We start from the raw sequence: 12718 nt of genomic DNA on the forward strand, positions 1-12718 counted from the left end.
CCTCCCTCCCCGGACTCCTCCACCCCCCCCCCCCCCCCGCGGAACAGATGCTTCTGGGCTGCGAGCCCGGCACTTCCCCGAGGTGCCGGGCTCATTTTTGTGAAGATTTGACTGGCCAGCGGGCGGGTGCAGGCAGCTCCTCCTTAACTGAAGGAGCAGGCCTGCACTTCCCGAGCCTGCCGCACCGCATCGGGCGCCGGAATAGCGCCGCAATGCGGCAGGTAGCGCCCATTTTCAGGCGCAAACACCCTTTCAGTAGCGCCGGCAGCCGTTTGGGCGCGGCGCTACTGAATTTTTGGCGCGCGCAGGGGGACTTAGCGCCGGCGCTAAAGCCCTGGCGCGGCGCCAACTGAATTTCTAGGCCCACTTTTCTAACAGTTGTGATAATTATTACTACAGCTTGCTAAATACTCTAATAAATGGCAATAATACCATTATCATGATGAGGGAAGAAATCAAAAGCTTGTGAAGCAGTACACTTTTCTAAATAGCTTACAAATGATTTGGATAATTTGTGCTTGAGAATGATATTATTTTGTGAATGAAAAATGATAAAGAAAAATATAGATTCTACGTGTGACTAATTCAGCAAAATCAGGCCAGCTTTGTGAAACTAATTGCAATCACAAGCTTGTAAAAGGCTACAGATTTGTTTTCATGTGTGAGAGTAACTACATGAGAAACTACTTCTCAGACTATGGCATCTTGTGTACCAATATTGAAAGAAATGCTTTTAAATATAAGACCAGACATAGATACAAACAGCATTCAGACTATTAAGTGTAGCCTCTGAAGTGCTTTGTTAAATATTGCTAAATAACAACTAAAGCAGGAAGAGAACAGCACATGACAATCTCAGCAAACAGAATAGTACAATCAACATTTAATAATTTAAAGTCAGAATGACTAGACAAGATGAGTAAATTAATTGAATTTTTACTCCCCTTTAACAGCTCACAACTTGGCCATTGTGGACATCGACAAAACATTTGTATTCAACCATGGTACAGTCACCAAGTGTAATAGTGCTGCCTGCTGGTAACGAAACTGCAGTACATAAATAACCAAAAAAGTGTTTTGCCATATAAATGGGAAAAAGTTCCTTAAAAGGGAAATCCAAATTTAGATTAATTCCTGGCATGAGATAAATGCATCAGTGAGAAAAGAATAAAGACAAATAAAATTAGTGCTGAAATTGACAAGCCAGAGCTTATTTAGATTGACCTAAAATGACTGCATGAAAGTAAAAAAGCACACTTAATATCTCCCATTTAAAGTTACCGACAATGAAACAATAAGTTGGAACTTATGTAAAATACTTCATGTGTAGTAACATTTAATGTTTTCCACGTAATTTGTTTCTCTTCAATGGGAAGTATTCACGTTTCCCAATAGTCTATTTAGCTAAAATGTTAATGAACACTTTTGATATAGCAATATAAAATAATCCTTACCTAATTTTTAAAAAAAATGAAAATGCATATTTACATAGTCATATTTTTAAATTACCCAGTTTATATTGATACAAGCCATTTTGCTAGAATACAAATGAGTAAAAAGTAATCGACAATGGAACAACTTTGCCACTTTATTAGTTATGAGAGAAGTCCGTTTTTGCAAGTATGTGAAGAAAGTTCTGTTCTCATCTTACTGATGGGACAAGCTCATTGGGAGAGTTCAAGACAGAAAAATCTTCCTCCATTGAGGTCACATGCTGTCTTCAACCTGACCGCAAATGTGGACCCTTGATCACGAGCAATGAATGAACTCATCTTAATGGTGTTGCAGCCCGATGACCTTTTTGGCTAACTGTACAAAAGGACATTTAGAAAAAATAGTTAGGAAGTAAAACATGGTTCATTTCTTCCCTCCGCTATATACTCCAAGTTACATTCAATCAAGGCTAGTAATTGGTATAGAGCAGCAAGCTAGCAGTTAAATTAACTCTTTATTGTGGATGTCAAAATCGTAACCGAGCTCAGAATGTCACAATAAAACTTACGTCTCACTACTAAAGGTAATGACTTAAATTATAATTTCACACTAGACCTTGTGCACACAAGCAGAGCCCACGATAAGTCACCAAGAAGCTAGAGATAAAACTGTTAAGAATGGTAATGCCATCTCCTACATCAATGGGTGCTCTTCTTTCTCCAGTGTTACAGCCGATACCGTCAAAGATTTTTAGAGGGTAATTTTCCAACTTTGCACTGACATTAAGAGGCATCAACCATTGAAAGCTCACATTGGACATTTGATTGTGCATTGCATATGATTTACCAATCTAGATGGTGCACAAAGTTAGATATTGGCCTTTCACATCTGGGATTTGCATTAAAATCCAGCCCCAATTGATGAGATAAAATTCTCTGGTTTTTCCCCAGCACCATTAATGGCATCAATAGGTTTCCCAACATTATTCCTTCTATCTGATGTGTTTGGAAAAAGAGGACCTATGGAGGACTAGCAGACATGTTACGCTGCTCAAGAGATGCTTTATGCCCACCTATTGGTATCTGCATATCCACATCTGTACACTACTGGGGTGAAAACTCCTCACTTTAGGACACAACTAATGCAGGTGGATGCTTTTCTTCACAAAGAAAGCTGAAACAGCAGACCCTGTGGCATTATTAAGATAGGTGAATTTCTGACTAACCATAATGGTGAAAAATTGCTTGGATGCATTCCAATCCAGAATACCAGGTTTGCAGTGGTACAGCATAAAACAAGGCATAATGGGGTGAGCAACATTCTGATTAGTCAAACCAACCATTTCTACCTGGGGAACAGTCTTCTCAGGGTCTGGATCAGCAGATAGGCCTGAAACCTGGCTCCATCTCCTTGCAGACATGCTGACCTATGGTAACAGAGGAGCACAGAGGGTTCCTCACATTCACCTCATGCAGTGCCATCTCCACTTCAGTAGCCATCAAACCAGGTCAGGTGCTCCATCGGCAGTCCTATATCTGCAGTTTGGGTTTCCTTTCCCTTAATTTTTCCCCATCTCCCGAGTCTCCTACCCCTTTAGCCTTGACAAAGGCCGATAATGGATTGAGATGTCTGCCGAGGTTCTCTGAAAGCTTTCAGAAATGTGGTCCACTTATTGTGACACTTCCCTTTAATTGTTCCCATTCCTTTAAATTTTCCTTACTCACAATTTGCAATTCCCATCACTAGTCTGCTATCTAGCTTCATCCAACTCTATCCCTGACGTTATGCTAATAAGCTAACCATAGAAATTGTGTGTAAACAGTCAATTTCCATTTGTCTGTCGATAACCCACCAATAGCCATGTTGGTAGTAACTACACCAAAAGAAGAACGTCTATGCTTTGATGTTCAAAGTGTAAGATAGCCACTAACACAAGGAAATCTCTTTGGTATCAACACTTGTAAAACACCCTAATAATGAAATCTAATTTAAAAGGCTCCAACTTTGCTGGCATTCCCTATATATTACAGCCAAAGGCAGCATACAGTGTGCTATCATTTCGTGATAAAAGGCTGCATATAATCTGTCTAAAGTAATAGATGTTTGTTGTAAGACTATATTTCAAAATTTACAGATGAAAATGAGAAACATGAATTAATCCTAGAAACTAGATATTGAAGGAGGATTGTGTGTATTAAATAGAAGTTGCCCAGAACCTACTGTTCACTGTATCTCCAAACTAGTAATTCAAGGAAAGGGAGTTTTCTTCTCACTATCTGCTCAGTGAATATAGTAGTGACTGCTTGATACAGATTAACTCGGTGTCTATTTTGTTACATTGTAATTTTCAGTATTACATTGTCTGGCTGGAAATGTGAGCCAAAGCAAGTTTTATGAATACCCAAAATGGTTCCAGCAAACCAAGAACATGCCACATACAAGGAAAAAGCACATATATAAAAACAACCATGGTGAGGAATAAAGCAAGTGAAACAAAATAGCTATCATGGGGTAGATTTTAACTATCGGATGGCAGACCGGCAGAGTGCATCCGCTGGCTGCGGTGGGAGAGCAAATCTATTCGGAGGTCTGGGTCTCCTTACCATGCTGCCATCAGGCTGCCGGTGTCAAACAGCCACCCAACTGCAGCTCGCCAGCTGTGGGCTGGCACAATATCGGGTAGCAGAAAGAAATGTGATTTCAAAACAAGCCCTTGATGGTGCACATAAGTATTTGTCTCAGACTAATACATAAGTAACTGGCAGGTTCACACTATACTTGATAGACTCACATCTTGCATGAGAAAAGTTAATTCATGGTAAATTAAAAGGTTTAAGAAAAAAATGCATAAAATTGCTCCATTTCCCAGCACTGATGTTCCTCACCATGATGAGACTGAACTTCTCACTTTAAAAAAAAACACACCTCCCCGATGACTCCAAAGATAACTATCGTACTGAGTGATAAAGACCAGAAGATTCAAGTTCCCATGGTTAGATGATCTCTGTCTAGATGGTGGTAGGAGTGCTACAAGTCCCCTCTATGTCTTTGTGCTAGGGAAGGAACCAAGATCAGCTTGAGTTCCATTCCCAATTGCTATCAAGTGGCCCTTGCTGGAAGGTTTGCGTGCATGGACATCAAATGAGGGTAGGTTCACACTCAGCTGTGATGTCACCAAGGTCAACTAGCTAGTTCAAACAAAGAGTAAGATTCATTTTTAAGGATGAGAGAAAGCATAAAATAAGAGATTAATACTCTGGTATTTTGATTTTAAAATATTGATGCTTGTTGAATAAAGTAAAAGGCACTAAATATTTTTCTTATCTTATTGGGCACTACAGAAGCACCTTTAATTCTCAACTTTATATTACTTGTTAATCAATAATTCTCTAAATCTCCAGCAACATTGCACATTTAGTGCTGATACAATGCAATCTTCCCCACCCCACCCCAGCGAAGCAATCTGTGGAGTATTTGCTGTCAGTATTGACACAATCTGCTCAATGGTTGGTTATAGACAATTTGATTAATTGAATTGACTGAAGTATAAGCAGTCATTGCGTAACCATCTTCTTAAACCTTAAAAAGTACTCCGTTATACCACCATTAAATTTAGAAAAGAGCTGACTGTAGAAATTTTCATGGCAGTCAGGGGCCAGTGAATGCAGCTCAGTGCATGCATTTCAGTATTTGTTCACAAAGCTGTGCTTTCCCAAACACATGAGCAGTACAAGCAGACAGCACAATCACGGCTGTCCACAACCATCACTCTCAGAAACACGACTAATATTACGCCACTTGGTGCAGTATAATAGGAGCGTTAATCTCTTCATTTTACATCATTTCACTGTACATCCTTTTTTTTCCCCCTTCTTCAGTTTCCAGTATTAGCCTTCCCCTTACATTTATTATTTATATATTTGGGATGTTTTATTAGGTAAAGGTGCTATATAAATATATAAGTTGTTGTCATTGTTCCCTGGTATCAAATCAAATTACTGAATTGGGTTTGACAATAAAAAGTTTCTGTAAAATAATGTGTAGAAAAAAAAAATCATGCTACATTTTAAAAAAGCATGCACAGAAAAACATAAGGGGTAATTTTGAATTACCCCCATCAGCGGGAAACTGAAGCAATCAAATCGACAGCCCATGTTACACGATTTCACTATCCACTGAAGTCATCTGATCGCGTCAACATTCCACCGAGTGCATTTGGTTAAAATTATTCTCCATTGACACAAGCGTAATGCTGAATTGACAGACGATGGGCTCACCTCTGGGCTGCTTACTGGGATATGTCCTGGGAAATGATTTATATTCATCTGGAGGTGGAAGGTCTTCAACTGAATGAAAATTATACTTGGACTCAAAGTCATCTGCTGAATGCAAACAATTAGACATTATACACTAAATAAGAAACAATCTAGCTCATTTATTTTTAATTTATCCTAAGTGAATTTTTCAGATGCAGTTTCTGTAAGAAGACAGTTCATGTTAACATGAAACATATATGGTATTGAAAGAGAGACCAAGGTTGAATTTCCACTGGGGTTTTCCCAATCACCTGCTGTAACTTCAGCGAAAGATCTGAGGAAACCCCAGAGAAGTTACAGCAGATGTTTGGGAAACCACCTGCAGAAAAGCAACTCTATTGTATTTATTTAGTTAATGTTGACAATCAATCCACACAATTACTCAACTTTCTTTATTTTCATAAAATGTTAAAAAGGTCACAAGTGCAGCCTAAAGCCTTAAGAAAAATATTTTCTTGAATCCTATCTTTGAATTTTCCAGCAGCAGGTCCAATTTTCATATATTTTATAATTTTCTATTTTTTTTTAAATAAACATTATAGTTGGCTGAAGTACTACAACAACTGCACTCTGGGGGAGCTAAGCTATTCCCTGCATAAAGTGGAGCTGACGTTTTCATGGACACAGAGGGTGGAGATGAAATAATTTTGGGGGGGAAATTATTAATAAATTGTCCACTCGTTGCTTTTGAGCCCTTTAGAAAATGTAATTGGCAAGAAATTCAGATTAGACACAAGCCTAGATTTTCCAATATTAGCACAGTTTACACCACAAATAGTTAGCTGTTATCAGACAAGCTAACAGAAGTGTTACTATTTGCTTCCAATTTTTTGAAGCCAGCTGAATAGCATAGGCCTGGAAATTGCGGTCGGAAGCTTGCCGCCGGCGTACACCTCCGAACCGGAAAAAAAATACAAACTTACCTAGTGTCTCCGGAGCTTCAGACTCTTCGGCTGTGAATTTAATGGAGGAGGCGGGATGGTGGCGGGAGAGCTGGTTTCCTGGTTCTGGTCCCGCTCCCAGCTGCAGCCGTTCTGAAGACGTGATTTTTCCCTTGATTGGCCTCGTTAATCCTGCCCTGCGGGCTTCCCGGCCAATTAACAGGAAGCAGGTCTGATGATGCATCATCATCCAGTTTCGTTAAAGGGACCGCGTCCACATGGAGTTTGACAGTGGTTCTGTCAGTGTTCTACAGCATTGAGGTGCTGAAAACACTGATAAGCACTGCACAAAGGTGGACGCTTGCATCCAGGCTCTCCAATAGCTCCCTCCATATGCTTATGGAGGGAGTCACAGCATGCAGGGAGGTTCCCTTCCCTTCCAAGGGTGGAAGAGACCTCCCCAGGACACCAACGCAGCCTGGTTGCACATTGCACAGAAAGGCAAAAGCAGTGATGTCGTCAGGGGTCCCTGGCTGCAGTGGCACCAACCTTTCAAAGACCTCAGTGGATCACAAAATGTTACTGCAAAGCCACACTCAAACTCACCCTGCTGTGCCACTCAACACATCCCCATCACTCTGCCTTCCATACCCTTCTCCTGCACATCCTTACTCACACCAACTTATCTTGTAACTCCACCCAACCCTATCTACTTTATCACTTCCCTATCTCACTAGCCACCCCTCGCACTCACCTTCAGCCTACTGCAAGCATACCAACTAACAACACATAAGGGTAGGCACTGGAGAGGTTTAGCCAATGTCCATATGAAGTTTCTGGTAATGTGCTGTCATACAGTGAAATCTATTTTTCCAAAAGTGCCCCTTACTGGACAGATCTGAGTGCACCTTGAGAAGTGTCTTACTGAGTTCCAGTGATTGTTCAGACATAACATCCCCCACCCCCTGCTATAGTGATGAGTGTGCATGGAATGGCTTGGACATTATAGGGATGCTTCACGGTGCTGGTGTGGGATGGTGTCAACCTGGCGCATCATGTGGCAGCCAGGGTTTACAGCGTCAAGTGAAGAAAATCTGGTCATGGTGATACCATCGCTGGCCTCCTAGGCAGCAATGTTGTCAGGGGCTGATGCCCAGTGTCCAGTGCAGCATTAAATGATGGCGGAGATGGTTGGTGATGTTGGTGTGCCTGGTGATGTTGGTGTTGGAGCTGACCGTTGAACGATTCGGAGGACCAAGGTTTGATTTCTTCAAGTGCACCGATGTTGCTGCAATAGATGGCAGCTGCAGGTGAGATGACAAAAGCGATCTGTCAATGGTGAGAGAGATTTTCCTAATGAGGTGGCACTGGACATACAGTTCAATCTAAAAAATTGTAAGCTAAAGAAATCTCTATATGTATTCAAAATGCAGTAACCAACATTTTCTATGCTCTGAAACTGACCATCTGCAACATGGCACCCTTGACACCACTTCTGCAGCTGTCAGCTTTTCAGAAACATCAGAGCAGACTCAAAACACACCAGGTTGAGCTGGCATGTTCCCCGAACAGCGGGTAACCCGTGGGGGAGAACGTAAAATTAGAAGTAAGCCCGGGTTGACAGCGAGTTTCCTACCCGCCGTCAATCTTTGCTATTTTGACTGCAGACCCGCCTTCAAACCCACCCCCTGAGCACTATTAAATTTGCAGCCTTCCTGTCCTAGGCCTGCAGGCATATACCTGCATATAAAGGCCCACAGATCCAGGGGTGCATGCGGTTCGTGAGCATCCCTGGGATCATGTGGGCCAGGCCAACCAATCAAAAAGGGGGATTCATTTATGTACGGAATCCCCATGAGCATAATAGAAATTACCTAATAAATAAAATTTCACACCACTTATAAATAAAAATAAATGATCACATGTTCAAAATTAACTAAAAGACCCTTTCATTAAATATTTACAAAAAATTATTTAAATTTGAAAAATAAATTTAAACATTTTAAAACGAGAGAAAAATTTACCTAAACAAATTTTAAATGTATGTGTATGTTTAAATCATATTTTTAAAAATGTAACCTTTATTTTAACCCTTACACTGGTAAAAGATCTTCCGCCTACTTTTACCAGACATAAAGATATCATGGGCATTCACTGGGCAGTAACTCTGCGCCAGCTAAAGTGAATTTGTAGCGGATGCGGTGGATCTGTCCAAGCGAAACCTGACATCGCAAGTTCCGGGTTTTTGTGCATGCACAGCACATGTGGAAACCTGGAACTTGCGGGGCCATTCTGAAGGCTTCCGACAGTGTACGCTGTGCGTATGCTGTCGGAAGCACCGTAATTTCAGGGCCACTGTATCAGATATAAATTCAGAGGGGTGTAGGGAGCATACTAGTGGTGGGAGTAAAAGATTGCTTGTAAGTGAAATTTAAAAGGGATGGAGACAATTAATGGGTAGTGAATCATTGAGTGACAAAAATTCAGAAAGATCTTGGCAAAGACATTTGCCAAGACTGAAGTGGTGGGGGACTAAGAAGTGAAAGGCAAAAGAGAAGGAAAAGGAAACTTAAAGTTCAGACATGAGTCTTCAGGAAAAGTGACAGAGCAACCAGTACCCAACCCCCTACTGGTGGCTGCTTGAAGTGTTTGTGGTGATGCTAATACTTCTCTGTCACTGAAACTACAGATCAGAACTGCAACTTGCCTGCAAAGAGATGAAGCCAAGTTTCAGGCCATGCCTCACCATTATCGTTACTGGATGTGGTAGTCTTATGCTGCCTACCGATAGCTGTAGATATCCTTGCAGCAGATGGCACAACTCTGCATCTGCCTCTCTGCTAGCCCAGCTCATGAAAAGAAACTTCCTCAAAAGGTCATTGTCAGGAGATGTGACAAGCCCTACAAATATGGTTGGTGGCATCTCATCAGCTGCACCCAGGTTTAATTGGCTATTGTTCACCCTGACATGCCTTCATTCATGCATTGTCACTGACAGCATGACATACAATGACTGGGGTACTTCCCCAAAAGCATCCAACATTATGCTTAGCCAGGCATTCACATATTTAAGTGCTGGCATTGTGTCTGCCGTCTTTGGGAAGAAGAGCCTCCACTGGCACTAATTTGTCTGCAAAATGAGATTTAGCCACCTTTGTCCTACATCAATGTGCACAAATGCTCATGAGAATCTAGTTGCCAAAAGGAAAAAGAAAAACAGTTAAGACATTGCAGCTTGGTTTGGAGGTAGCACTCTTATCTCCAAGTCAAAATATGATGGGTTCAAGTCTCACTCCTGGACTTGAGTAAATAATCTAGCCTGACAGTTCAATGCAGTACTAAGGAAGAGCTGCAATGTCAGAGGTGCTGTCTTTCAGATGAGACATTAAACCAAGACCCCAACCATTTGGTTAGGTGGATGTAAAAGATCCTATGGCACTATTTGAAGAAAAGCAGGAAAGTTTTCCTGGCCAATTATATCCCTCAACCAACATCACCAAAACAGATTTATTGGTCAATTATCTTGTTGCTGTTTGTGGGACTTTGATATGTGCAAATTGGTTGCTGCGTTTGCTTACAAACAACAGGGAGTACACTTCAAAAGTAATTCATTGGTTTTGAAGTGTTTTGAGACAGCCTGAGGAACTGAAGTGCAAGCTCTTTCCTTTAAAATATACTGGCCTAGAAATTCGGTGGGCTGCACCACCAGTTAGCGCCTAAAGAGGGCACTCAGTGGCTTTAGCGCCACTGGCCGCGCCTCCTGCGATATTTAGCTGGGGCGCTAATGGCGGCGTTAACCTGTTGCGCTGCGCCGCCTCCGATGATGTCATCGGTGTGCGCAGCGCCCCGCTACCGCCCCGATCTCGATATTTGGCAGCGACCGCCTCTGTCGCGCCATTCGCAAATGGTGCCCGGTTCACGGGGCCTTCCTGTGGCGGCAGTGGCGCAAATTAAGGTGGAGGTGCGGGGCGGCCGTTTTTTTTTCGGCGGCCGCCTGCCAGCACCTCCGTTCCCAGCCTCCTGATCACCCCCCGCGGCATTGCCGGCTGTTTTCCGAGAGCCCGGCACTCGCAATCTCCGATCGCCCTGGCGCAGGCCCCTCCCCCTTAAGAATGGGAGGAAGGCCTGCAGTACCGCAGCGCGCCGTGCCGCAGCGCCACACGCGCTGCGGCACGTTGCGCTGCGATATTCAGTTTCAGCGCCCTAAGAGGGACGCAGAGCGCCTCGAGCCTCGCCCCGTGTCCCTCTTGGGGCGCTCAAGCTGAATTTCCGGCGGTCGCTACTGCTCCAAACACTGCGTTAAATCTGGCGCCCAGGCGAGCTTGGCGCCCCGTTTGCGGCTCCACCCAATTTCTCCCCCACTGTGTCTTTCCCATGACCCGCAATATATTTATTATCCATTTTAAATGTGTGTAATTTATGTTTGATCCTGCACACCAGTATGGCGGGAAATAGTGTGCAGAACCAACATGCTCCAAATTTAAAATTTAAGTGTTCACCTGTTTGAGACAGGTGTTTGCACTGCTGCTGGTCCTTTCCACCAGCAAATGAAGTGCTCACCTTGGTATCAGCCTTGGCTCAATGATAGCACTCTCACCTTAGAATCAGGATGGTGTGGGTTCACATCCCACTCCCAAGGCCACGATTTTGCCGGCGCTCAGGGGGGCGAGTTCAGAGGCGGGTCAGCTGTTAAACTCACAATGATTGACAGCAGGTCGGAAACCCGCTGCGAACCCACCTCCATGTGAGTTTCAAGCGTGTCGGGTCTATCATTTCACAACAGACCCGACACCAAGTGGCAGGTAAGGAATGTAAGGCACTTAACTCCTTGTTAAGTGCTTGTTAACGACAATTTTGAGAGCCTTTTGCAACTTTCCAACATTTGAGTCGGGTTTCCCAACGTTTGGAGATCACGCCAGGCAAGTGTGTCGGGAAGACCAACGAGCTGGAAACTTCACAGCTGCAACTGCAGTCTAAAAGTTGCACACTCAATTCCAGCTGTCCGAGGTTGGTGTTTTCATGATTTGGGAGACTGTCTTAAGGCTGTAAGTGTCTGTTAACTCTATATCCACTGTCACCTGCATTGCTGGACATAAAAGGCACCCTCACCCTTCACTGCGCCACCTCAAATTGGGATCACACAAATGGCTACGATGTCAAATGTTCAAGATTAATTTATTCCAAAATAATAAAAGAACAGAAACTTAACATTGAATTCTATCAGAACACCCAAGTGAGTACCCTTGAGATCATTTGTGTGTCATCCTTCTCTTACGCGTGCTTCTACATTGTGCTACCCATGTGGCTTCAGCAGATGTAGAGACAGCCTGCTCACTTCCCTGCTGCACCTGCTTAGACACCTTTGGCGGTCGTCCTCTGGGTTTTGGAGTCCTTGAAGGCTCCGCCAAAGGCTGCTCCTCCTGCGGCTGCACAGGGGCAGACTCGGCCAGCACTGCTCTGGCAGTCATCTGGGGCTCTGACCGAGGGGTTGGCAAGGGGATGGAAGTTAGAGCGCTTGAAGAGGAGCCTCCACTTGCCTGTCACCTCCCGCCATCATCCCTCTCATAGATACATAGAAGATAGGAGCAGGAGTAGGCCATTCGGCCCTTCGAGCCTGCTCCGCCATTCAATGAGATCATGGCTGATCATCCAAATTCAGTACCCGGTCCCTGCCTTCTCCCCATATCCCTTGATCCCTTTAGCCTTAAGAAATATATCCAACTCTTTCTTGAATATACTTAATGAACTGGCCTCCACCGCCCTCTGTGGCAGAGAATTCCACAGGTTCACCACTCTCTGGGTGAAGAAATTCCTCCTCATTTCAGTCCTAAATGGCTTACCCCTTATCCTTAGACTATGACCCCTGGTTCTGGACTCCCCGGCCATCAGAAACATCCTTCCTGCATCTAGTCTGTCCAGGCCTGACAGAATTTTATAGGTTTCGATGAGATCCCCTCTCAATCTTCTAAACTCCAGTGAGTATAAGCCCAATCGACACAATCTCTCCTCATACGTCATTCCTGCCATCCCAGGTATCAGCCTGGTGAATCTTCGCTGCACTCCTTCCATGGCAAGAACGTCCTTCCT

General features: G+C 43.4%; 1 protein-coding gene across 11 annotated transcripts in view; it reads right to left on the minus strand.

The window, feature by feature from the left end:
• Positions 1-866: 866 nt before the first annotated feature.
• LOC147117531 (WAS/WASL-interacting protein family member 3-like) overlaps positions 867-12718 on the minus strand; it is a 145769-nt gene continuing 133917 nt past the window's right edge. For 9 of the 11 annotated variants that reach the window (XM_085988602.1, XM_085988601.1, XM_085988593.1 and 6 more), the window contains 2 exons: positions 5712-5816; positions 867-1809 (listed from right to left, as the gene is read on the minus strand). In XM_085988602.1, coding sequence (XP_085844728.1) covers positions 1769-1809; positions 5712-5816 — 146 coding nt within the window. In that variant the 3' untranslated portion in view covers positions 867-1768. The remainder of the gene's footprint in view (positions 1810-5711; positions 5817-12718) is intronic. The other 2 variants (XM_085988597.1, XM_085988600.1) reach the window with 1 other exon arrangement.

Source organism: Somniosus microcephalus, chromosome 5 (genome assembly GCF_052327205.1).
Source record: "Somniosus microcephalus isolate GS21.2 chromosome 5, FLI_Smic_1.0, whole genome shotgun sequence".
Classification (NCBI taxonomy): domain Eukaryota; kingdom Metazoa; phylum Chordata; class Chondrichthyes; order Squaliformes; family Somniosidae; genus Somniosus; species Somniosus microcephalus.